At 48.4% G+C, this 24,626-nt stretch overlaps 1 protein-coding gene across 4 annotated transcripts in view; it reads left to right on the forward strand.

Annotated features, from left to right (window-relative positions):
* Nucleotides 1-21,474: 21,474 nt before the first annotated feature.
* Nucleotides 21,475-24,626, forward strand: part of MAGI1 (membrane associated guanylate kinase, WW and PDZ domain containing 1) — a 356,176-nt gene continuing 353,024 nt past the window's right edge. For all 4 annotated transcript variants that reach the window (XM_075158690.1, XM_075158691.1, XM_075158692.1 and 1 more), the window contains exon 1: nt 21,475-21,916. In XM_075158690.1, the coding sequence (XP_075014791.1) occupies nt 21,631-21,916 (286 nt within the window). In that variant the 5' untranslated portion in view covers nt 21,475-21,630. The remainder of the gene's footprint in view (nt 21,917-24,626) is intronic.

The raw sequence follows: 24,626 nt of genomic DNA on the forward strand, positions 1-24,626 counted from the left end.
GCAGAAAACTGCAGCAGATTGCATTATTCAGTGGGTAATGTAATGTTAATGTGGTCTTGCAGCCGGGGGGGAGAGAACTTAAGGTTTAATCATTTTGTAATGCACTTACATTGCCCATTTTAGATTTGTCAGCTGTCATAAATGAACTGCAGTTTTATCCCGGGACTATATATAGAATTACTATTTATATATTTTTCATCTGCAGCTTATGCAGTTTAAACGAAGAAAAGAAAGGAAAAAGCCAGGACGGAGCGAGGGGGGGATGCGCCCTCGGCTCTGCTCCATTCAGAGAATTCCTCAGTGCCTCCACGCAGGAAAACGCTGCCTTTGCCTAAGCCTTGGCTTAGGTGTCTGACATTTTCAATAAAACAACACCCATTTTCAGCAGGCCGTTTAATGTAGTGGAGAGTAAGGCAAGGAAATGCTGCATTTAAAAATACAGCCACATAGGAATGGCAGTTGGTGAACTTCTGCTTTGTATTTATCATTCATAAGCACCAAACTCCAGGAAATCCTCTCCCATGGCATCACTCCTCACCAGTTTTATTGAAAAACAGTAATATCCTTTTGCATTCTAAATTCTGAACTAAAAGCCACCCACGTTACGGCTTTTTGTATACATATTTTAGCAGTTCTCGAACAAAGACGATTCCTCCTTCGCCTGCTGAGTCCCGCTGCTTTCTCTGCTCCATCTCCTCACAGCATCACTGGAAATCTCGCGGTGTGTTGCAGGCTGCCCGAGCGCTGATTAACGTCCTTGCCAAAAAAAAATGGGTTTGCAAAAGTATTTGCTGCTCCTATCAGCTCGAAGAAGTATTTGAATGTGTTTGCTTTTTTGGGGCAGCCATTTGAAAAAATCCAAAGGAAACTTGAGAAAGCAGAACGTTCTGCTGATCATAAATTTCAAGTATTCCCGTTGTCACATCTTTTAATCAAATTCTTACTCTGGAAGCGATTTCTGTAGGGAGTTTTACCCTTTACTGTTCTTTCCATTCCTACATCCTACAGGCCAAAGGATTTCTTTTCTCCAAAAATCATCATCGATGTTTTTTAAGAAGTGAGAATACCCCTGTTTTCAACCATAGCATTTACCTACAAAGAGCATGACAATTTATACAGAAAATGCAGTCTATCCTTCCTGCAGGACAGCCTGATTTATCGACTGTGCATCTGTTTCATATAAAGTGCCCTGAGTAGAACAAAAACCTCCATTCTAGCAAAACCAGGACAGTCTCTTTAGTTTTCAATAAATCACGTTCTACCTGTGGGATACCTTGTTAACGACTATACGCTGAATCCAGAGGGGGTTTTCCTTTTTTTTTCTTTTCCTTTTTTATTTTTAACTATCCATCACAAATATTCTGAGTTTCTGGGAACACCCTTGTTGCCCAGGCAAAACTTCTTTTCATTTCAGAGGGAGTTTGGCGTTAGTAAGCTCACTACCTCTAATATCTCATCAATAACACACATCTCTGCAATGATCCATCACGGAGTGACCAGGCTTCATAAACCAGCCTGGGAGAACCGTAAGCCAAAATCTTCCTTCATTCTGCCTGTAGTTAACATCTTTGCCTTTACCTACCCAACTTTTTTTTTTCTATTCAGGATATAATTCAATGTCACGGGGTGCTCTGGGTTTCCATTAAGGACATAAATTCTATATCCAGGGAAAATACCTAGGTCCCCACTGTGGGAAACGCCTCCCCAGAGCAGGAGAAGACAGTGGCCTAAGCAGGAGAGTGAAGGAAGCGAAGGGACCAACAGCGTTACGGAGAAGTGGAATGAGGTTTCAGCAGAAAATGTGCTCCGCTCCCCCTTTGAGCCTGTTCTTTCCTCGAGGGATCCCAGCCCCACGCCTCCCCAGCCCTCCTCCCCGAGGACAGCCAGCGCAGGGACGCCACGGGGCATTGCTCCTCGCTCCTGCTGCGAACCCCACTCTTTGCATCTTCAGCACCAACGTTCCCCAAACCACCTGAGGTTTTAGGAGACTGAAGGAGGGGAGGAAATCTCTGTTCCCAGTGCAGCTCCACTGAAAACGTGTGAGCTGCGGCCAAACCGGACCCAAGGGGCCCGTGTCTGTCAAAGGCACTGACGCAAAGCCGAGATCATCGTTTGAAGACTTATATTGATGTAACTGGGAGTGGAAATTGTTTTTTTACTGAGGGCATAATTCATGCAGGAGGATGCTTATAACTTCCAAAAGGCTTTAGGCTCGCGTTACGATACTGTCAGTGAAGTACAAAGGTGTCTAGGGAAAAGGGAGTAAATTCCTGTAAAATACCAGCACAGAGAGCCATGGCAGGGCTGGATCTCATTTCCTACCCTGTGGGCTGGACCCCCTATGCATCTGCGTCCCCCTTCTCCCCCAGCCCTTGTCTGGTAAGCTCCAGCCACCCCAGCGGTTCCTTGGCAGAACCATGAGGTCTTTGCATGCAGCTGCAGTACCAGGTCCATCTGAAGTCCATCAGCCCCCTGATGTCCCACCGATTGAGTGGCCCTCCCTGAAGAGGACTCTGGGGAGCTGGAGCTGGAGCACAGCGGCTTGGAGATACAGACTGCCTCTCCTCTTGCGTTTTTCCTGGATGATGGTGGTCTTGATTTCTGACAAAGCTTCATGTTACCACTGTAATATAAATTACAGTGCAGAAACATCACAGATGGGATGAGCTAAGTCCTTGACCTTGTTTCTTTGCTGCAAAAAGCCAGGTGGTGCTTCTGCCAGTTTCTCTATTGCCAGTCAGGAATCAAACAGTTCCCTGTCATTAAATTGCCAGTCCTTTGTCCCTGGGCATAGAGCAAAATAAAGTCACCTTTCCAACAGTTTGCCAACTGTTGAGACACGTTGCTATTTCAGTGTTATCATCTGCAATGTTATTTCCTTTGCCCAGGATGCGTCGCCAGGCTGCTGCGACCAGACCTCGGGGATGAACCGTGCAGCCTGCACGTGAGACGACTCTAAAAAGCACCTCTTCTCTCCAGGGCACCTGAAGATGCCCTTGAGCTTGAGGACACTTTGGTTTGCTTGTTCCTCTCCTCCTAGACCCAGGAACGCCGCAGGCTCCACCTCGTCCTGCCACAAGCAACCCAGGACTCCTGACAGCAGCACGGGATGTCCAAGGTGCCATTTTGGGCTTCTTCCTCTGAGGAACACTTTCCAAAACACTTCGGTCTGTGGTGGAGGTTGTGTCTACGTGGTGTTTTATCAGAAGAGTTTCTGCTTCAGCCTTTTCTCAGCTGTTTTGCCTGCCTTTCTGATGCCTTTGCCAGCTTGGCGAGGATTGAATTTGGCCCCGATAGACACTTCTCCATTAATCAGAGATTTGCCTCAGTGGCAGGGTTGTTCTGAGGTCTAATTAAGTTTACAATTTCTGATTAAATTGATCTAAGATCCTGGGGCGGAAGGCCTTTTAAGAGCAATCATTTATTAAAAAGTTGGGGTGTTTTGCTCCAGCAACCTTTTGTGTTAGACTAATTTTAGCATCCAGAAGTGAAGGATGAGTCATCCTTTCTCAGTCTTTGGCGATGTTGGTCGAAGCTTTTTCTCATTCACCTTAATCAAAGAAGCAATCAAAAATTGCTAATCACCTTTATGAAGACACTTATGTCAGGGTGAAATATGTGGCAATCATATACACAGTCAGGAAGCAAATAACATTTGCTCAAAAAGACTAAAAGTGCTGGACCGAGGAGATGTGGGAGACCTGGACTGCAACCCTCGTGTGCCTCTTCCTACGGTCAGTTTTTCTCCCAACACCCAGATAATTAATAGCTGGTATTTGACAGGGTGTCTCACATTCTGCCACTTCGAACAGGTTGTCGTTATGAACTGCGCTGCTGCACACCATCATTATTCAGATAAAGTTTATAACTTCATTTCTTCAGATTCAATCAACCAAATCAAACATTTCCCATGGAAGATTTGATTAAATGTCATTCCAATGTGGCAGAGAAACTTTCAAAATTATCAAAATTGACTAGCTCACTCTTCTTGCTTTTGTGTGCCAAAGTTATCTTAAATCTTAATAAACCCATATCAATGCCTACTTTATGCTTACACAATAAAAGCAACCGTTTAAGGCCCTCCCTTGGGGGACTTTAAAGGAAGCTTTGGGGTCAGACCAGGTCCTTACTCACATGGTGTTTCCTCCAGGGCCAACTGCACATTAGTTCACTTTTAGTCTTCAGAGACTGGGGAACCTTATTGCCTTTGTGCCCTGCTTGTGTTACAGCCTTTTGTCATGGGAAACTGAGGCACCTATCGTGATTTTGAGAGTCAGCTGAAAACTTATCTCCCCAATCTTCCCTGTGGAGAAATGCTTGGGTTTTGACTGATATCTCATTTAAGATGACTAAGATAATTAAAAGAAAAAAAGAAAAACAGTGGATTGAGGAGATGTGGGAGGTGTGGACTGCAACCCTCCTGTCTCGCTTCCCTCGGTCACGTTCTGCTTCCAACGCCTGGGAAATTAATAGGTGCTATTTGATGGGTTGTCTCATTTAAGGTAACTAAGAAAACTTGACCTTCAGTAAGGCTCTTGCCTTTAGAGCTCAGTAATATGCAATGGATAAAGGACTGAGAGGGTCATGGATTTTTAACTGGAAGATTTTTTTCCCCAAAAAAATAATGCTGATTTGTTGAAACTGTCCTTTTCACTTTGGAAAGACAGGTTTCAATAAAGCTTTTTGAACACTTTGAAATGTTTTCAATGTTTAAAATAAAATTGTTTTCCAGATATCCGCTCTGAACCATCTTCTTCATATTCAAAGGTAAAATAATTATAAAACATAATTATGATAAGGCTAGAGAGCAAATGACCCATTTCAAACGAATCTAAACAGATTCAGGATGGAACCTGTCTGAATTTTCTTTCCCTTTTCAGTTTGCATTTCTTTGGTCTCAAGTTAAAACAAAGAAATATTTCAAAATCTTCCAAGTGCAGAAACATTTCCTTGCCCAGCTCTAATTCCTCGATTGAATTATTTGTAGACACATCACAACTCCCTTCAATTAATCAGTCCCATGAATACTTTTTTTCTATAATCCCTGACCCATAGCTCATTCATAGACCTGATACTTGTGCTGATTTAATTAGCCATTTAACTCACGTGGCCTGTGAGTGTTTCCTGTTTGCACGGACCCTCACTTAAGCTCAGGATTTGCATACAGCTTCTAATTCTCACTTAAAATTCACCCCTTCCAAAAAACTTTTTTGCCTCTGACCTCCCATGCTGGGATCCATGTGGGAAGCTGATGCGCTGGGAGCATGAACCCAGCTGGAATGAATTTGTTTAAAAAGCTGAGAGGACTTTCACTGAGATTTTTTGGCATTGCTCACCCAATTCTAATTGCTTTATAAATTTAATGGAGTTAATGCTGACCACTGGGTGCTGGGCTGGTTGTGGATAAGGGATATAAAGGCAGCCCGGGGTCCCAGAACCTTATCTCTTGGCACAGGGATAGGGCTAAGGAGGAAGATGAGGAGCAGGAGGGACACCTCACGTAAGTGACTCCTGTGCAGTAAGTTGGCAGCCCAGGTGATGTTCCCACAAATTGCTGTATGCCCAGTGAGTCTGTGGGGTTTGGTAGGTGCTGTGGTGGTCCTGAAGAGCCTTTCTGCTCCCACAAGCCATGAAGGTGGTAAGAAACTACTTTTTTTTTTTGCCTACTCCTTTGTTCACAAGGGCTGGTTACTTAGAAACTACCAGAACATCAGAGCTGCTAAGATATCTCAGTTGTGCATCAAAAACTGTTGGTTTTGGTTTTTTTCACTTAAGCTCATGTATTTTGTTGCTTTATTAACAGTGGAAAGTTAAGGTTTTGATTCTGTATGAGAGTACCTCTGTCACTCTCTGAAGAGTTAATAAATAAGTTCAGAGTTAGCTGAAATCTGTAGCTCTCCTGTTCCTTTGCCAGTAGAAGTCTGTAAGTATATTAAATCTTTCTCTTGCTGATTACTGCAGAGATTTCTACTGCAAGGTAAATCTGCATTTTACAAGCAGGAATACTATCTAGATAGATGTTTCTGATATGAATCAAGGGCTATATCTGATAATGTTCCCCTCAATTGAAGGTGACAATGGATATAGGAAAGAACTTGGTCTGCTTCCTTGCACATCCCAGAACATTAATTTTTTTTTTTTGTCAAATCAATATCCTGAAGGACAAAATATCAAAATTGCTTAAGATGAGGCTTAACACCCGATCAGCCAAGTTCCCTTTGTGTCTCCTTACCTGTTCACCCAGCAACGTGCTGTAATCTGCTTTTGTAGGTGGGTGAGGCTATAACTCACAGGAGAGCGAGGACTGGTGTAATTCACAGAAAGAAAAATATATTTGCAAAATATCTCATCTTGGGAAGTTGCCCATGGAGTCAAACAATATATTCATAGTCATATGAAGTTTAACTCTTAAAGAAAAGGTCCAGGTACTGGCTGGGTCCAGAGCCTCGGCCAGCGCAAACAAGGGTTGCTCTGCTGCTGCGCTGCCTGGGGCCACGTGCAGGCTCTGCCTTCAGTTTATCCTGTCCTCCGGTCTCGGTTACTGTAAATAAAGCCCTAGCAGCCAATTTACAAAATTCACTTTGGAGAGCTCTGGCTTTATTTCTAGCTATTAACTGACAGGGCTGTCATTTGAGAAACTGTGTTATGGATCTGCTCAGGGGTTGCGGCGGGCTGTGCAGTCGATGGCCACACCAGGGCAGTCGCAGAGAGTAAACAGCCCGGCTATAACTCTGCGTGTCACACAGAGCAATAAAACCCTATCAAGAAGGAATCGCAAGCACCTAATGAGAATCAGATGTGGCGTAATATAGGCCACAGGCATGCTCTTATCCAGATGCACAGGGAATTGTGTACATAAACAGAGTATAATTTGGTTTCATATTTTTCATCCTCAACTTCAGAGGGAAATGAGTTAGTTACTGGCAGTGGCACGTAGGAAAGCTGCTGTTACGTACTTGGCGATTGCTCGCACACAGCTTGATGTGATGGAGCTTCTCTCGAGGACCGGGCACTTATCTCTGCTCAAGGTGGGCTGGAGCAAACATCACAAGGTCCCCTGAGCAAAGCACCCAGCTCTGGCTGGGAGGGAGAAGGGGGACCCTGCATCCGAGCAGCTTCTGGGGTGGAAGAGACGAGCTGGGGTCCCTCGCTGCTGGGGCAGGCAGCGGCGGTGCGTGGCTGTGGGTGCTGCAGCCCGCGCTGTCCTGCGCAGCAGTGGGACGTGGGGCTGTCCCTCGACACAGAAGGTCCTGCTTTTGGGGCTGCATCATGGACCGGGGGCAGAGGTGGGGGCTGGCTTTGCAAGGAGGTGTTAGTCTCTTCCTCGGGTGTTGGAGAAAAGGGCTGTGACTTTAGGCTTGGTGCTAGGGCTGGAGAAGGAGGACTTCACCTGCCATGCTTCTTGCTCCTGGTGTGCTGGTTGCCGTGCCCGAGGGTCGGAAGGCTGTAGGGCATTAGTGGGAAATTCGCTTCCCACACGAAGAGGAAAGCTACTTCCAGCCTCGCCTGCCTCACACTAGTGATTGCATGTATGACTGCATTTGTTGTGATAAATGCAGGAAACCCTGGACTTAATGTACTCGCATTTCAGATGCAGAGGGGAAGGAGGCTGTTAGTCAGCCAAGCAGGGCTGGAAGGCAGGTGATCTGGGTGTTAAGCCTTGCTTCGCCTTGGTGAGGTATATAAATCTGGGCAAATAACCCCATTCCTTCTCCTTTAAATTGGAAATAGCTCACAGAAAGTCTTTACTTTTTAAATGAAAAATGCACCTCTGAGTGCAAGGTGGACTTACGTTGATGAAATGGACCTGTGTCTCTTCTCCTGAGGCTACTTGGAGGTTGGCTGACTTGTTTCCAGGACTGAGATTCCCAGTGTTTGAGAGGGACCAGTCTGACCCCTGCATTGCAGAGACAAGGACACTTCACCTGGGGCCCTGGCAGCAAGGGGACTTGTTTTCCTCATGGGTCCAAACCTGCTCAACAACCTCATTCCTCCCCACCACATAGCTGGCTTCACAAAACCCATCCCTGATGCGCACCGCAGAGTGGAGAAGAATTGCTGTGAGCCAGCTGAGAGCTGCGTATCTCCTCATTACCACCAGCCCGAGCTTGCCAGGAAGGTTTTCTACTGAGCAGCACTGGTATCTGTGATGACGTGGAGCAGTTGGTATTGCTTGGCTGCTTGGAGAAAAGAATGTTTGGGACAGATCTGCAGCAGTTTCTCACTGGGGAAGTGACGTTCTCCAAGATTTGGCTCTCTGATTACCTGTATCACCCTCAAGGTTTGCCTCTGTATTTTGGTTAGAAATCCTTTCTCTTGAACAGAGCTGAGCAAGGATGCAGCTTTCTGGTGTGCTGCGGTCCGTGATCCAGCAACAGCGCAGGGTACCCGGCCCCCCGCCGCCCTGTTACCCAAAGGGGGAGCTCAGCATCCCACAGCTTCCAGCTCCAGTACAGCCAGACCTGCAATGCTGAAAGAACTGTATAATCAAGACAGATTTGTGTTAATTATCTACGTACCTGTGAAAACCTTAAGGTTCAGGATTAAGGACAAGGAAATTATACTCAGGGGATATTTTAATGAGCAGAAAAACCTATACTTTGTCTCACAAGTCACTTTTTACATTAAAACTTCCTGGGCTTATAATTAGAAATTTAACGTTTTGTGAACTGCAGTTCAGAAACTATGGGAAAAATGGTTTATTTCCCACCCCCCCACTTTCTTAATCAATGCTCTCAGGTTAGTTTTCCAGTGGTTAATAACATAGCACTTATGCCCACCATGTCTCACAGGGCAAGTTTAAATCTACAGGGCACTCTGATTTTTATAGTTAGTGAACCAGAACTAATGCAAGTGTTTGGCCATTTGGGAGCGGAGGAGAGGGCGAAGGAAAGGCAGGCGGAGCAGGGGCCACGGGCCCCCAGGGACTGTCACCCTCCTGGCCCATGGGAGCCGGTCTGACGGGCAGGGTGGCGTGGGGGGAGCTGCCCAGGGCAGGGACCGTCTCCTCCAGAGGCCACGGCACCATGCAAAACACTTAATAAATGACACGATTTGGCGGCAGTTAGGTAATTATACCTCTCTGCTGTACTCCTGAGTTCAGTTCGCACTCCAAGCTCTTGGGCTGAGGCAGGTGTCACGTTGCTCTCTGCAAAGCTAATTTTTTGAAAGGGTCTCTTTTACTACACATTTTTCCCTCCCTTTACTCTGAGTCCAGGGGCAGGAGAGCTGCCAGCCATCTTTGCGCAGGCTTCTCCCAAGGGTGCTGATTTACTCTGCCGTTCCTAATATCAACAGCTGTAGCCCAAGCCAGGCAAGCATGATGTTTTAATGCACAGCACTCCGCATTTCAGGGGTAAATGCGTGTGTGATGTGTAAAGAGGCATCCTCCCTTGCACCGCTGCTCCAGGACAACATCATCGAAGGAAGCTGCACAGGGAGGAAAGAGGTCAGAAATAGTAACTGAGAGGCTGTGTATAGCTTCAGACTGCCTCCTCATTAATCTCGGAGTGAAGTCACTTAAAAATAACCGTGACCTTCATTCCCCATCCATTTGCATAAGGCTGTTTAATTGTTGCTGTTCTGTGGAAAAGGACTACGGCGTGCATGGGTGGAGTGGTTCTCCAGTGAGCCAGGCTCAAAGGGAGAAAGGCTGATGGGGCTTAGGCTTGGCACTTTAGAGTTCAGGGGGAGAAAAGGTGTTTATCTGAGTTGGGTGCTTGCAAAAGGCAGGAGGGCACATCCTCGGGGCGGCTGTACATGCTCTCTTGCTTGAGGAAAGTGGGCGTAAGGGAGAGGAGGCAGCAGCGCAACGAGCCTGAGGGATGCTCGGCTGCAGGAGGAAGCTTGCAACCACAAAAGCGGGTTTCTCCAATCTGGAAGCTGCGTTTTTAAGCCCAGAAGCAGACTTGTCAGTGGAAACATTTGGGGAACAGCTGGTATCAGCTATCGCTGCTCCTCCTTGTCCATGGGGATGGATTGCATGGCTGTAAATTACTGCGTTGGCAGCGCTCCCTGTTCACACCCCATGCCTCAGTAAAATCGTAGGCTGGGAATGGAAGATGTGGAGCATCAGTCCTGGCTTTGTGCCACCTGGGAGTTGCCTGTATGAAGGCAATCCTTGGGTACCATTTGGGTGAACTTTCTAGGAGCTTTTTACTGCTTGAGAAGCTGGTTGTGAGGGACAAGCAAATTTGGATCTAGCCCACATGATCTGCATATAGCAGGAATCTGGATACACCCAGAAGGAAAGAAGGGAAATTAGGACAACAGAAGTTGATGGGCTGAAAACTTAATTAACATGTTGAAAAATTTGACCTGAACTCAGGCTCTTTCCCTTTCTCTTTTCCTTTGTCACTATTGGTTTGGTTTGGGTTTTGATTTTTAATATTACTGCTCAGGAGAAATTTTGCTCCCAAATTAGGAATAAATTATATCAGCTAAATGTCAGGCTAATGTGTTAATTCTGTTGCAATGCAGTGGAAAAATCATATAACAGAATTTCCCCCCCATGTACCTTCCTCTGATTCACTCTGTGGCTCAGCTAATAGTTTTGCAGCCCTGTGGATTTCGAGTAACCGAATAACAACCCAAAAGTTTCTCTTTATTGCATCCATCTGCTGCACTAGGATGGGGAGCAGCTCCTTGTGATACACTTAGAATAACACATCTGGTGCTGTACGTTGCAGTACAGGGTCCTGGCCCCTTCCTTTGCTTTCTATGACAAACAAGCAACAGAATGACAAATAAAGCTGTGGTTGCCTTTGTCAGCTCCAGCTCCTTGTGCTGCAGGCTGGATGAAATACCCACACAATCATGGCACCATCCCATATTTATTTAAAAATATTAAACTATTTATAATGGAGAGGTCATCAGCATGCTGCATTCATTAGCAAGGGCTCCAGGGAAGAGACAGCAGTGAGCAAAAAAACACAAACAGGCTCTACACAAAAGAAGGAGCAAAGAAGCATCCTTTTGAAATGTCAGTGCTGAGCAGCAATTAAAACCAGGAAGACTTAAAATACAGGGAATTTCAATAGTCTGAGTACAACAGCCAGCCCTGGCTGCCAGGGAACCCATGGTGGGATTACCATGGATGTAAGGGTAGAGGATCAGGTCTGGGCTGCACAGTAAAATGTAAATGGATTTTCTTTATGAAAGGAAGGATGAAATTGCTGCTTGTGTAGAGAACCGACAGCGCCGAAGGCAGGCACACGGCAGGTCGGGGAGGGAGTCAGGCAGGGTGGGGTTCGTGCAAGGGTTGCATGCTGCAGGATGCTGAGCACCTCTCTGAACTGTGGGGTGGCTGCCAAGCTGCACGCAGGGGACGGCGAGGTCTCTGCCTGGAGCAGGCTGGAAAACCTCACTTGAGGGGAAGAGGCTGCTCTGCATGACGGGGTGCGAGTCCAGCGTCGCGTCAGGTTGCTCAGAAACGGCCGTTTGACCTTGCAAAGTGCTCCTGGGCATGGCAGGGCAAGTGGGTGTTAGAGTCAAGCGATAAAAAGGGGGAGTGCTCTCCCTTGGAAAGTGTTTCTGAGGAAACAGGAATTTGTCCAGTCATTATACTTGAAGTAACTTAATGCTATTGTAGTGGTTTTATAGCTCTCTGTCCCCTTTATTCCATCTCCCGTTGAAATCTGTTCAGAAGAGCCGTTACACCTTGTGCAAGTGCCGTCCGGTCGCTGCTGACTCTGCATGCAGGCAAAAGCTCACTGTGATACTGAGCTCGCATTAGGATAATGAATTGGAAGAGGTCAGAAGAGATGAGTATTTCATCTTTGGCTTGCCATGCCCTTTCAGAAGTTAATTTGCATTGGGCAGTGGCGTGGTATTTTTCTTTTTATATTTCCTTTTCTCATCCTTCTTTAAAATAGACATGGATCACATCCAAAACCCAAAGTGCTCAGATGGGCTTTGGAGCTGTCCTTGGCTCTTTATACTTCCCATTTTCCAGGATGCCTTCTGAAAACTTGTTTTTAGAGATTTCTCACTCCAATTTTTCCCTTACCTGCACAGAGGATTTTCATGTTTTTAGTGACAACAGAGTTGCGGCCCGTGCAAGGTGGCCAAAACAAAACCCAGAACTGTATTTCCCTTCCTGCTCTGCCCCAGGGGTCTTCCCTCTCCCTAGTTCCCGCCTTTTGCTTTTTCTCCCCCTCCCACCCTGAAACTCCACTAAAAATTTTAGGAGTTCCTGCAGACACAGAGGGAATGATCCTTAATTCCCAATTTCCATCCTACTGCTGGGCTCAGGGCATTTTATTTTAATGTAGAATTTTATGGGAATTCCTATGGGGACTTTTCACATCCATATTTCCTTATAGCACTGCTGCTGAATCATCTAGGAACTGAAACTTGCTTGGCTGCGGAGCAATGTGTTTTTATAAATTATCGACATGCTGAAATTGGCCCGTGTCCAAAGCAAGCCTTCTACTTTGCTAATACGCCTTGAGTCTGATCCCCGTTGTATTGTGGAGGACAAAGACAACTCATCTCCAGCTGGCAAGGCTGGACGTAGGGCCTGGTGACACACATAGGAGATGGAAACAGGGAACGTATATGCCAGGAACAGCATTATAGCCAATATATTAGAAATGCAAGACAACTCTGTTGCTTCAGATGTTGTGTCCAAAGAGTCATCGGGAAGCAACAGTTCCCAAGAGCAGGCATGAGTAATTCACTGCAGGTCATCCTCTGATGTGCTCTTTTCTCCCAGTTTTGGTCCTCTGCTGGGCAGTGGACTGGGTCTGTCATTGTACAACACAATTCTGTTTCCATGGATCCGGATCTTCAACTAAAAGCTCATTTGATGCAAGTCAGGAGTGTTAAGACTTAATTCTACAGCAATAAAAAAGGAATGAGCCTAGCAGTGAAATGGTGCTGGAGGATGTATGGGAGATATGATGTCCATACATACGTGGTGCTGTATGGATGGATTTCTTGCCCAGGGTTTTGCCAAGTGGTCTTGGGATTGTGAAAAGCCTCCATGACCTCATGCTGAGGACTGGGAGTTGAGCTGTTCCTGCTGTGTGTCGGGAGCAATATCCTGATTTATCTCCGTTGAGGTGGCTGCCCATGACGGGTCTGGCAAGCTGCTGCCAGCAGAACCGTGCAGTGGACGCCTTGACCTCTGTTGGGCAGAGCAGGAAGGTGGAGCTGCTTCCTCTTTGAGCCTGACTGCCAGAGACATGATTCAGATTTTACAGCTAATCGACTGCGCTGATCTTGCTGCCAGAAAGGGATAATATTCAATGAGTCGCTTGTCTTTCAGTTGCTGCTGTCCAAGACCCTGCACACACCTTATAAAACCAGTCCTGTGACTTGGCCGACTGGTCGCCCAGAGGTCCAGGTTCTCCCACGCCGTCCCGTTCTCATTTTACCTGCTGCTCCACTTAACCCTCCGCGCCTTGCAAGCACTCACCTACCTGGGGAGGAGGTGGTGGCTGTTTACTGAGTGACCCAGAGTCAAGACAGGATTTGTTGTGATTTGCCCCGTATCTCTCTGCTTCCAATTAAAGGTGGGGGTTGCTCCCCAAGAGGATAATGAACGTGGTGGAAATTAATGCCACCGGCCCCTGGTAGCAGGAGGAGCTTGACTTGAAGCCAACTGAAACTCGCTGCGGGCTCTGACTCGAAACACCATCAGCCCACAGCCCCGTTGTGCTGGGTGCAGTGTATTTTTATGGACAGCCCTGAGCTTGCAGCTGGAGGGCACGACGAGATAAGAAGCCCACGTGGTAGACAAAAAACCGATCAGCACGTCGCTGAATACAAAACGAGGAAGGAAGCTTGTAAATACCACACCAAGGAGGCCAGTGTGTGCCGCGAGGACGGGCTGGCGGTCGTACAAGCCCTAGCGCTGCTGCTCGCTTCTTGGTCTGCTCATCTGCCACCCAACTGGAGTTTCTTTGTTAACACTTCTTCCCAAAGCTGGCTCCTAGCAGAGCCGTCGCTGAGCCGGCTTTCATCTCTGCGCCTCGCTGGAGAGCAACGCCAGGCTGGAGCAGGAACGAGCGTATAGCCGACAGCTCCAGGATCTGGCCCATCATACTTCTGTGATGATGCAAGGGAAATATAGAGCAAACAATACTGTAAGAATAACTTAGCCCACATACGCTATACAAGAGCTGTTCCCATGATGTTTGCTCAGTCCCCGACTAATTTAGCACACAGGACGGGCTGGCAGATTATGCAGCGAGACATGCTAATTCGGGCCTGCGGTTCATGTGAAAGAATGACGAGACGGTCTGGGAGACAATGCGAGCTAATATTAGGACACCAGGCAGGGAGTCAGGAATCCTAATCCCAACTGCCACTGACCTGCTCCCAGGCCCCAAATCCCTCTCTGGAGCTGCTTGGAGCAAAGGAACGTCTCCCTTTATGTTTGGCCGAGTTAGCCCTGGGAGCCGTTTATCCCAGCCAAGGCTTCTGGCTGTTATTATATATAAATAGTAATGATGATCATAATCTTTCCATAGGCGGTATGGCACTGCGGGGGTAGCGCCTTGTATCCAAGACGCTGCTTTTGTTGGTCCAAGCTCGTACGTGCAGTAGATGCTGCTTTAGCATAAAGATGCTCTTGCGGGACCAGCAAGCAGCAAGTTGATCAGGGATGTTTCTGTGAAGATACAGCATGAGACACTGCCATGAATTCTTCTGCTTCAGTGCTTCAAAAAGCAAGACAGGGTTTGTACGTCTTCCAAATCACTGAGTGATATCTTGTGGTGTGTTAATTGGCTCTGCTTCTGAGAACATTTATGTGTATGCTTAGCCTTACACATGTGGCTTGTCTGATGCCTGTAAATTACTCTCATGAGCAAAGTAAAGCCAGTCCCCAGATGGCTGCAGGATCAGGGCCGTGCCGTGTGCTGCTGCCTCGTCCGTCGTGGCTTTTGCCAGAATTGCAATTATGACCCAGAGAGGGACCTCCCAGCTACTCCTGACTGTTGAAGGAAGAGCGCATCGATACCACTCCAGAGGAACTCCTTCCCAAAACCTCGGCATGTCCCATCATTGTGCCTTACTGCTACTTATTAATGTATTTCTTTTAATCTTATTGAGGGTACTTGGGCAAAGTTTTTGTAAGGATGAAATCAGTTCTCAATCATAGAAATTTTTTCCCCATTTAGAGTTTCTACTGGGTGGGAAGGGATTTCTGCTGTTTATTCTGTACACAGAATTGCTATTAATATTCTGTGCTTCAATTCTTCATTTTTGAGGAAAAAAAACCTGCATAGTGGAGCTGGTGGACAAGATACGGCACTGATTCGATCCTATGTGCCAGTTAGTTTTGGGAAGCTGAGCCTTTGTGGCTAGTTTTATTGTCAAACCAAATCATGAGATTGACACCTTTAATTAGCTTCACACAAGCTGTTTGAACCAGGCTGTGCTATGGGGAGAGGTGAGTTTTTCCAAGCTTTTTCTTCCTCTTTTTTTTCTATATTTAAGCCATCAGACTCGAATACACATCCATCACAAGGGACTATCAACTTACTCAACACGCAGCATCTTTGAAAGGTTCAGACTTCGCCTCTTCTTTATGGCGCTATAAAGTCTTATAGCAGAAGTCTTTCCTGATTTAGCTGTCTCCTGCTAGTTTTCAAGATTTTTGGGGGGAATGAATAGCAAGTTTTATGCGTTGAAGATACTTAGAGAAAATAGAGAGGAGATACAGAGAATGGGATGGGGACGTGGCACTGTGTGGAAAGCAGGGGAAGGACAGGGAATGGCATCTCCGTTAGCCTCAGCAGAGCTGGTGGTGGAGTTCGTGACTCTCTGTGTATCTGCAGAGGGAAGGAGGAGGGTAACAAAGGAGGAGAGAATCAGGCGCTCGGGGTCTGAAATGAGTTTGGGCGAGTGTTGGCGCCTTGGGCGGCTGAGTTGAGCTCAGCACAAATCTGAGCCCTTTTCCTTTTTGAGCAGCAGAAGCAGAAAGGGGGAGGTTGATCAGCTGAGACAGATGAATTGGGATAGCTTATCTTAGCAGGGCAGAGCTATTGTCTGCTGAAAAGTCTCTGGTAACTCATGTGGAGCCATTAAAATAGCAAAAGAAAAATTCCTAGGGAAGAATGTGACTTAATATCTACCAGATTAGGGGCAGGAACTTGCTCCTTCTGTGACTAGATCATAGTCAAGAAAGACTAGAACAAGCCAAGACTTTTCTTTTTCTTTTTTTTTAAGTTTTTTTTTCTCCTTTTTGGAAATAGTAGTTGGAAATGCTCCTATGTGTACCAGACCATAAAAAATCTCCCACAAAATCTGCCTGAAATAGATAAAAATTGAAACATGTGGCAGGCTCAGCTTCCCTTGCAAAGCCAATCTGATCCTTGCTCTAACCAAAAGGCTGTGCCCTCTCCCCTCCGCTCCGGACTTCTCGGGAGCTTTCCAAGGCTGGGAGCAGCCTGATTCCCTCCTTGCCAAAAAGCCGCACCCACAGCAATCATATCCTGGAACAGCAATGGCTTCTGCAGGGAAGATGCGCTTGAAAGAGACTAATAAACTCAGGAGCACAAGTGCTAATGAAAGTTAATGAGATCTACAATTTTTAATTGTGTTGGATTTTTTTTTTTTAGAACCTTGCTTTTTAAAATGACTGTTGGTTTCGTGCTATCTGTAAGACACCCCAAGGCCAGCATCCGCGGGAGGGCGTACCTGCTGCCAGGTGGTCACTCTGTGCCCTTGTGCTTCCACCCAACATCCCGATATACCCGGCCTGTTGTGTGTTATTTAAGCCATAGGATATGACAGAGCATGTTTTATGGAGCCATTAATTTATGCTGTGGGTGACTTTAACCACCCAAGAAGTATATTAATGGCCCTATAAAATACACCCCGGAGTGTCTTAATATAGTTATGAGATTGATCTTCAGCTTTATATTCCACTGTGTGTGATATTATTGAAATAAATTGCAGAGGAAGGTGACACAGGGGATCCCAGTAAGGGATGAGTTGCCTTTTTCTTCTTAGGATCCCGTGGTCACCAATGCACTCTGGTGAGTGAGCCGTGGGATGGGGATCCAACCACCCTGTGGTGGGAGGCTGGAGATGTCCCACGCAAGGTGCTGCCTTTGAGGATGGAGCTTGCTGGCCCAGCTCTGCAAACGACCTTGGGCAGTACCTGTCTGCGCTGGCTGGTCTGTGGCTCTAACCAGAACTGCTTGTGTCCTGACACTTGGGAGGTTCTCCAAAATACAGGGTTCAATTGATACCTGGAGTTGGGTCATCAGTTGAAACGTTTGCCAGAGCCAGGAATCAAAGCAGCATCAGCCCAGCTCCTCCTTCCTACCAGAGAGCAGTATGAGCTTGTCCAGAAACCCTGGATGCCACACAAAAAATTCTTCTCTGATAAAGGTTAGGCGGGATTACTATGAACAACAATTCCTGTTTGGGAAATACATGGTTTTCCTACTGACAGATGCTGGTAGCATGAGTGTACCAACAGGAAACCTCAACGTCTGAAAGGCTGGACCTTGTTTAAAGTCTCTTTTTCTCCCAAGATCCACATACTCGGGCGTTCAAAGCCTTGAGGCCTGTGATGTCAAAGTATTGAGGGTTTGGGTTTTAGCTGGAAATTAAGAATAAATTCTGCTGTATTAAACAATCTGTACTTCTGTTTGTAGCTTTAATCGTTGTCATCTTTTTTTGTGCTCTCTGGAGGGAGTGCATGGCCCTGTACTGCCATAAACCCACAACATTCTCAGTGACTAGACGTGGTTTTTCATCCCAAAATGAGTAAAACTGGTTTTCTCTAGTTTTAGTATGAAATCTGAGAGAATGATTTGATGCTTTGGGGGAGCTTTGACCCATTTTAAAATCCAGGACACAGCATGAAATTTCAGAGATGCTTATGAGACCAAGACCACAGGTTGATATCCTATCTGAAAGAACCATTTTAGCTGTTGTCGTGTGTTTGCAGCGGAGCCCAAAGCATGTGGAGCACCTTCTGAAGGAGGAAGAAAGCACCAGCTCACTCATCCCAACAGAGTAGAGGCTGCCAACAGATGGGCCACCAAACCACGGCGACTGTAGACAAAAGAGCAAGGGAATCGGGCTCTGCTGAAAGCTCTGAGCCAGCCCGAATCAGCTTCTATAGTGCTGTCGTGGGCTGTGAGCTGTTCAGAGCGTGCCATCCCGCGTGAGATGAGGCTGGACCAGCAGCTGCAGGTGAGGTGGGATGGCTGCAGCCACCTTGCTCGGACGAGGGATGTGCTCGAGCTTCTCCCTGCCCCGTGTTAATGTTCAGCTCTTCCCCAGGTGCCCTGTGAGGCTTCCTTAATTAATGTTTATAAATCGCTTAGAGACCCTTGCAAAAAGGAGGGTATTGTTATTAGAACTGCAGTTGTTAGAGATGAAGACTGTCTGTTAATCATTGAATTGGTTCCCTGCAAAGGCAGGACCACCGTCCCCTGGGAGAGAGGCTGCGCTGCGCAGCTGAAATGCAAAGACAGGTTTTTGTAGGGTGTAATGACCTGATTATCTACCGGGCTGGTGTCAGGGACTCTTCTGGGCAGGAGCAGGCCTGCCACAGGTCAGCACTGTTAATGGCTAACCAAGGGTTTCCTTCAACAGAAGTGGCTGGAGCAGCTGTGTTCTGGAATCATCTCGTTGCAGCAGTAAGGTGCTGGGCAGTCGCAGGGTGGGGAATGAGGACAATGAAAAATCTTGGCTATATTTGAGCTGTTACAGGTCATGCCAGCTTCCAGGATTTAGGGCTATCCTGGCTACTGGCTTGACCAACTGGTCCTTACTGGATGCAACTAGGAGATAAAATGGTAGGAAGTTTGTCACGGAAGAAAACTGAAGGGAAAATCTTAAAATCGAGACAAAGTTCTGGCTGAGGTTTGCGGGTTTTGTTAATTACCACCAAGAACAATCTTGGGAACACAGTGGCCCAGCCATGAGTAAGGTGTTAGGATTACGACCAGAACAGTTCACACTTGCATTAGTATTGCAGCGTTTGTAGGCAAACAGAAAATGGCCTTTGGAAATCTGTCGTCTCATAAATCTTACCAGCAAAATTGTTTTTCTAAATACTATTTTTCAAAAATTTTTCCATGAGGCATGAGTAGTTCTGTAAGAATTCAGGGCAGCCACAGCTCATGTGATACTCACATGGATCCCAGATGAATTCTAGCTTAGCAGAGCTGTCACATAACACATCCTGCAAAATGATGGTGATGAAAATACGTCACACCCAGCTCTCAGCTGTGAACAAAATTCTCCTTGCGCTCTGAGCTCACACATGTGACACAACTATCAGCTGGTGTGCAGATGAGATACAAACCCTTCCCTGCTAGCCATGCTGCTGCTCCTCAGGGTTCGTGGGCCTCCTGAGCATTTATTCCTTGGGGGATTTAGCCCGATCACTGATCCAGTTTTCACTGGTCAAGGTATAGTAAAAAGCGTGCTGTGATCCTAAAAGTGACAAATTTACAGAGCCAGCAAAAGCAGACATAAGGCAGTTGCCGCTGCTCAAACATAGGTGATCAGCACAGCTTTAAGCGTGAAAATTGAGTATTGAAGTTCCAACTGGAGAGAACCCTCTTAGGGAGATGGAAGAAAACAAGGGCTAGACACAGCGGGTAATTTGAATTTCATGAGTCCACTTCTGCATTTGCCCTTCATACCCAGGAAGGCAGGCTCTGCCCCGCTCCTTGGAAGGGGCTCAGGTACTTATTCCAACTTTCTGAGCACTGGCAATCCCCTCTGCTTCCCATGGAGACCCGGACAGAGGTGCCTGAGGCACAGGGGATGGAGCTGACTCACTGCTGTGCTATGTGACATTGGACAACACGTTCTGTTCCCTTGCCTGCAGGTGGCTGTGCCACTTGGGCCAGAGACCACGGCTTCTGTGGCTGCAGAGCAGCGCCTGCAGCAATGGGGATACGAAACAGCCGTATGAGAGATCTCAGCTGGGGGAAAGGAGTGATGGGGATGCAGGGTGTGAGGAAGGACAGGCTTCCCTACTTCATCTAGGACAGGTGTAAGGGCAGGGAAGGTACCCCTGTCACCTCTCTGACGTCTGTGAGCTGATCAGCTTGGCCAGCACCGGAGGATGTTCGGCTATCACACACGGGCTCCCTGAGCCTGCTGGCTCTCCTGCATCGCAGATCATTTCGGTACACGCATGGCTTGAAAGATGTGATGAGAAAGCAACGTGGACAGCAGCAAAAGTCTGCGGGCTGTACCGGCAGAGCGCACGTTAGGGCAGCGCAGGGAGCGAGACCAGGCTCTTTGTTTCCCTGTGTCACTTCTCAGTCCCGATTAGCAGCAAAATAGGGCACGCACACGTCTGACAACTGAATTCCTTGCTGGAAGGGGTTCGGTCATGCATAAGACTGCTCAAAATGAGGCCTGGCTTTCAGGTTTGGAAGCATGGAGCATGACCTGGAAGGGACAGCTGGTACATGCACGCTTACTTATTTTTCCTCTTTTGAGTTTTGTACCAGTTCTGGGTAACTTTGAAGAGTTGTGGCCAAGGGCAAACAAATGGATGCACGTCCCTTTCCCCAGCAGACAGACCTCGCTATAGGCCTGTCCAGCTTCTAAACAATTACATGGGGAAAATAAAATATGAGAACATTATTAACATTGCAAATTCAAGCACTAAAAAAAATGAGAAGTGGAGAACTAAGGATACGAGCACGGCTTTAACTCAGCCTTGTGCAAGCGCTTTGATACCATTTTAATGCAGGCTTGTGCAAGTTTTTCCTCGGGACTTCTGCCTCATCGTGCCCTCTCCTGTAACAACCCCCTGGAAAGCACAGGTGAGCAGCGCTTCCAGAGGTTCGCAACTTGCAAAATCCTAGAAATCCTCCCGGGAAAGCAAAGGATTACCATTCCTCTTCCGCCGAAACATGAGCATCTCCAGGGACTGAACTTCTCGAGGAGCTCCCAGCGGAGCCGGGTGTGGGGGAGCCCCGACTGCGCCCCCCGGCCCCTTCTCCCAGATGAATTATTTCTGCTGGGTTTCCCCCGGCCTCCGCCCGGGGTGCGCGGGCACCGACTTTTCCCTTCGGAAAAGTTGTCCGTGGGAGCGGGGCCCTTCGAACCGGGGCGCGCACCGGCACCGCGGCCGGGAGGGGGAGCGGGGCCGGCCCGGGGCTCGCCCGTGGGGCGCGGGGGGGCCGTGCCGGGGGCGGGGAGCGGGCGGGGGCCGGGCCGGGCGGGGCGGGGTGTGCCAGGGCGCCTGCGCCGGCGGCGCGGAGCGCGGCGGAGCGGGACGGACCGAAGTGTAACAAAACAAACGGGTCTTTGTATCGCCTTAAAGGCGCCGCGCGCCGCCTCCGCGCCCCGCGCAGCGCCCGCGGAGAGGGGCAGCGACACAAAACAGCAGCGCGGGAGGGGGAGGACCAGCCGGATTTGCTTTTTCAGCGCTTTTTTTTTTTTTTTGTGTAAATTCTTTTTTAAATAACAGGGGAGAGGGACGGCGCGGAGGGGAGGGCGGGAGGCGGGCGCGCGCCCTCCGCGGGCGCGGAGCCATGCGGGCCGCGCGCGGCGGGAGCGGGGCGCGGCGCCGGCGGTGATGGCTTGAGGGGCCGGCGGCGCGGCGCGGTCTATGAGGCAGCGGGTCGGCGCCCCCTGCGCACCTGCTTACCGCGCTTCCGCGGGCGCGGAGGGCCGCGCAGCACCATGTCGCGCGTCGTCCAGAAGAAGAACCACTGGGCCAGCCGGGTGCGGCAGTGCTCGCTCACCCGCGGGCCCGGCGGGCAGCTGGGCTTCGCCCTGCTCGGCGGCGCGGAGCACGGCGAGTTCCCCTACGCGGGCGCGGTGGTGGGGGACGGCGAGGCGGCGCTGAGCGAGGGGGAGCTGCTGCTGGAGGTGCAGGGGGTCCGCGTCTCGGGGCTGCCGCGCTACGACGTGCTGGAAGTGATCCGGAGCTGCAAGGACCCCATCGCGGTGAAAGCCGTCCGACAAGGTGCGAGCGGGGCCGGGACGGGCGCGGGGCCGCGGAGGGACGGACCCTCTCCGGGCTGTCCGCGGGGGAGGCGGAGGTGGTGGTGCCGGGTGGCCAGGGGACGAGTGCGGTACGGAAGGGAGAGGCGAACGTTAGCCCTTCGGGGCAACGGAGGCCCCCGAAAGGAGTCACACGCTGCGTGTGCCTGTGCGCGTAGGTTTGCACGCACTCGTGTGCGCACCTTTACCCTGTGCACTTGTGCACTGGCACCTTGTCGTCTTGACTCGGTCTGGGCTCTCCCTGCAGTTTTCTGGCCTGCGTTAAGCACGGCGAGCAATTGCGTGAGACTTTCCCTAAGGCACCGCGGAGCCTCCAGCGTTCCCTGCGGGGGCACCCACGGGTATCGGGGGGAGCCCTGTGTCCGGGGCTGACCCCTGGAGCGGCCAAGGCAGACCCCGCAGCTGGGGGAATGTGGGAGAGAGTCCCTCCTCCAGCAGCTGAGCATCCTTTCGTGCTGTTGGGTGATGACTGGAGTCTTGTTTAAAGAAGTGCAGCATGTGATTGCCGGCTGCCTGCCTTGGGAAGGGAAAAGCTGTGACCCTCCTGCGAGGGCAGTCCCCTCCTCTGGCTGAAAGTCACCTTTTTTTTCCCCCTGGTTTGCCCTAGGTGAGGGCACATCTGTGCTCCCAGCCCTGCAGCGCACAGGTGAAGGCATGCACAGGTAGCTCTCCCGTTTGGCTGGGGAAGAGGATAGGAAGAGTCCTCCCATGTGAGATTAAAAAAAAAGCCACTTCACATCCGTGTACACGCAACAGTCGCTCAACAGGTTAGCGTAACAGGCCTGGCTAATGGGCTTGTAATTTCCAGGGCAGGACTTGAATTTAGTGCCAGGAAACTGTTAGCGTTGCCGCAGCTGCTCTGAGGTTGGTTGGATGGGCAGGATGAGTGGGGCTGCAGCCGCACACCTGTAGGTGTGTGGGGTGGAGGAGCGCCCGGGGGTCAGCTCCAAGTGGAGGAAGGAAGGGAAGTTTTCTTCGCATTGCCCAAGAGATTCCTTAGGGAAAAGTTTGTTTGTCATTATGACATGTATACATCCTAAAGTTGGGGGTTTTGCTGTGGCTGGTGGTGCGAGAGGGTTTTTATTCTTTACTTGGTTCAACCCAGCTGGTCGCTGCGGACAAAATTTATGGCAGACTGGCAGGATCGTCACCTGAAGTCTTGTCCCTAACCTCACCCATGAGCTGAGCTGGAGGGCTGCAGGCACTTGTTTCACAGCCATCCTTCAAACCTCCGGTGTCGGAGCAGATCGCAGCGATGGGGTGTCGGAGAGGAGCTGAGCTGTGCTGTGCAAGTCCCCTCCGCCACCTGCTCCCCTTCCGCAGGGGCAATGTCAGCTCAAAACTGCCCCGGAGCTGATGTACCGAAGCACGGCTACTTGTTAGTCATTTCCAAGAGTCAGTAGAAATATTTCAGCAAACAGTGTCAAACTCCCAACAAAACCAGTTTTCTTTAAACAAAAGCGTATTTTCCCTGCTGTGTTTTCTCCACTTCACTGGGAGTTGGGGAGGGAAACTGAGCCTGCCGGTTTCTCTGCCCAGGCGGGAGGGGGAGAAAAGCATGGAGAAAAGTATGAGGAAATTAGGCAGGGTTTTTTTTGCATACTGATTGTTTTAGCAGAAGTGTTAAAATACAGCTTCTGATGTTGCAATGTGATCGGTGTTGGTGCATGAAGGAAGGTGTGTAAAAAAACACCTTCCCAACCAAGCAACTTGTGATTAAACTTTTTGTTATTTTGAAAACACTAGTTAATCTAAATAGAACCATGTCGTGGGAATATACCAGAAACGACAGAATTTAGTGGTAAATGTGTCTCAGCTCCCAGATGGTCAAAACAAGGGGCAGAGAGCTGAGTTTTAGCATACTGGTTGGGTTTACCTGGAACTTGGGGAAAAAAGGTTCAAAACTCCGTGGAGTCAGGGCAGGCACTTGAACCTTGGACCATCATCATCCAGAGGTGAGAACCAAGCCCCTGGTTACTGTGGGATTGTATGTAGTTTCCCTTTTTTTTTCCCCTCCATCTTTTTATTTTTTTAAAATGCTTTATTAGACAGGAATGTAGAATAGAAATATATATATTTTTAAAATCATTAAATATTTTTGTGGTCTGGAAAGCAGTTCCCTGTGCCTGTCAATGATAGCCTGGCATCTGCACGCTGTTCTGCGCAGAGCAGGGAACTCCCTCGTGGATCAGGATCATAAGTGTAGAAGAGAAGAGTGTTTTAATTAAAATGCATTACTTCTATGTTGATTAAAAATCTCGTTATGGGGATGGCAACTGTCATTCAACAGGAGGTGTGTGTCACTAGAGCAGACAGCGAAGGAGTGTGAAGATAAGATTGTAAACACATTTTTAACTATGATTCTCCTCCTCTTCCCAGTTCTTAGTGCCTAATTGACTGGTGCTGAAGTGCTAGGGCAATATTAGCCTGGAAATGTATATGTTTTATTGCCTTGTCTATTTTGTATGACATTTACAAGGTTGGAAAAACAGGAAATTTACTATAAATAAGTCAGTCATTTGCAAGCACGAACAGAGAAAATAACTGTTCTGGCCTTGCACTTAGTGGAAGACGAGGGACAAGGATGTGAAACATAGATGGAATAGGCTATGTATGGGCTTTGTCATTAAACTAGGGTTTATAGACTTATAGGTTCACATGCAATATTTTTT

The sequence above is a fragment of the Calonectris borealis genome, chromosome 10, assembly GCF_964195595.1.
Source record: "Calonectris borealis chromosome 10, bCalBor7.hap1.2, whole genome shotgun sequence".
NCBI classification, from domain to species: Eukaryota; Metazoa; Chordata; class Aves; order Procellariiformes; family Procellariidae; genus Calonectris; species Calonectris borealis.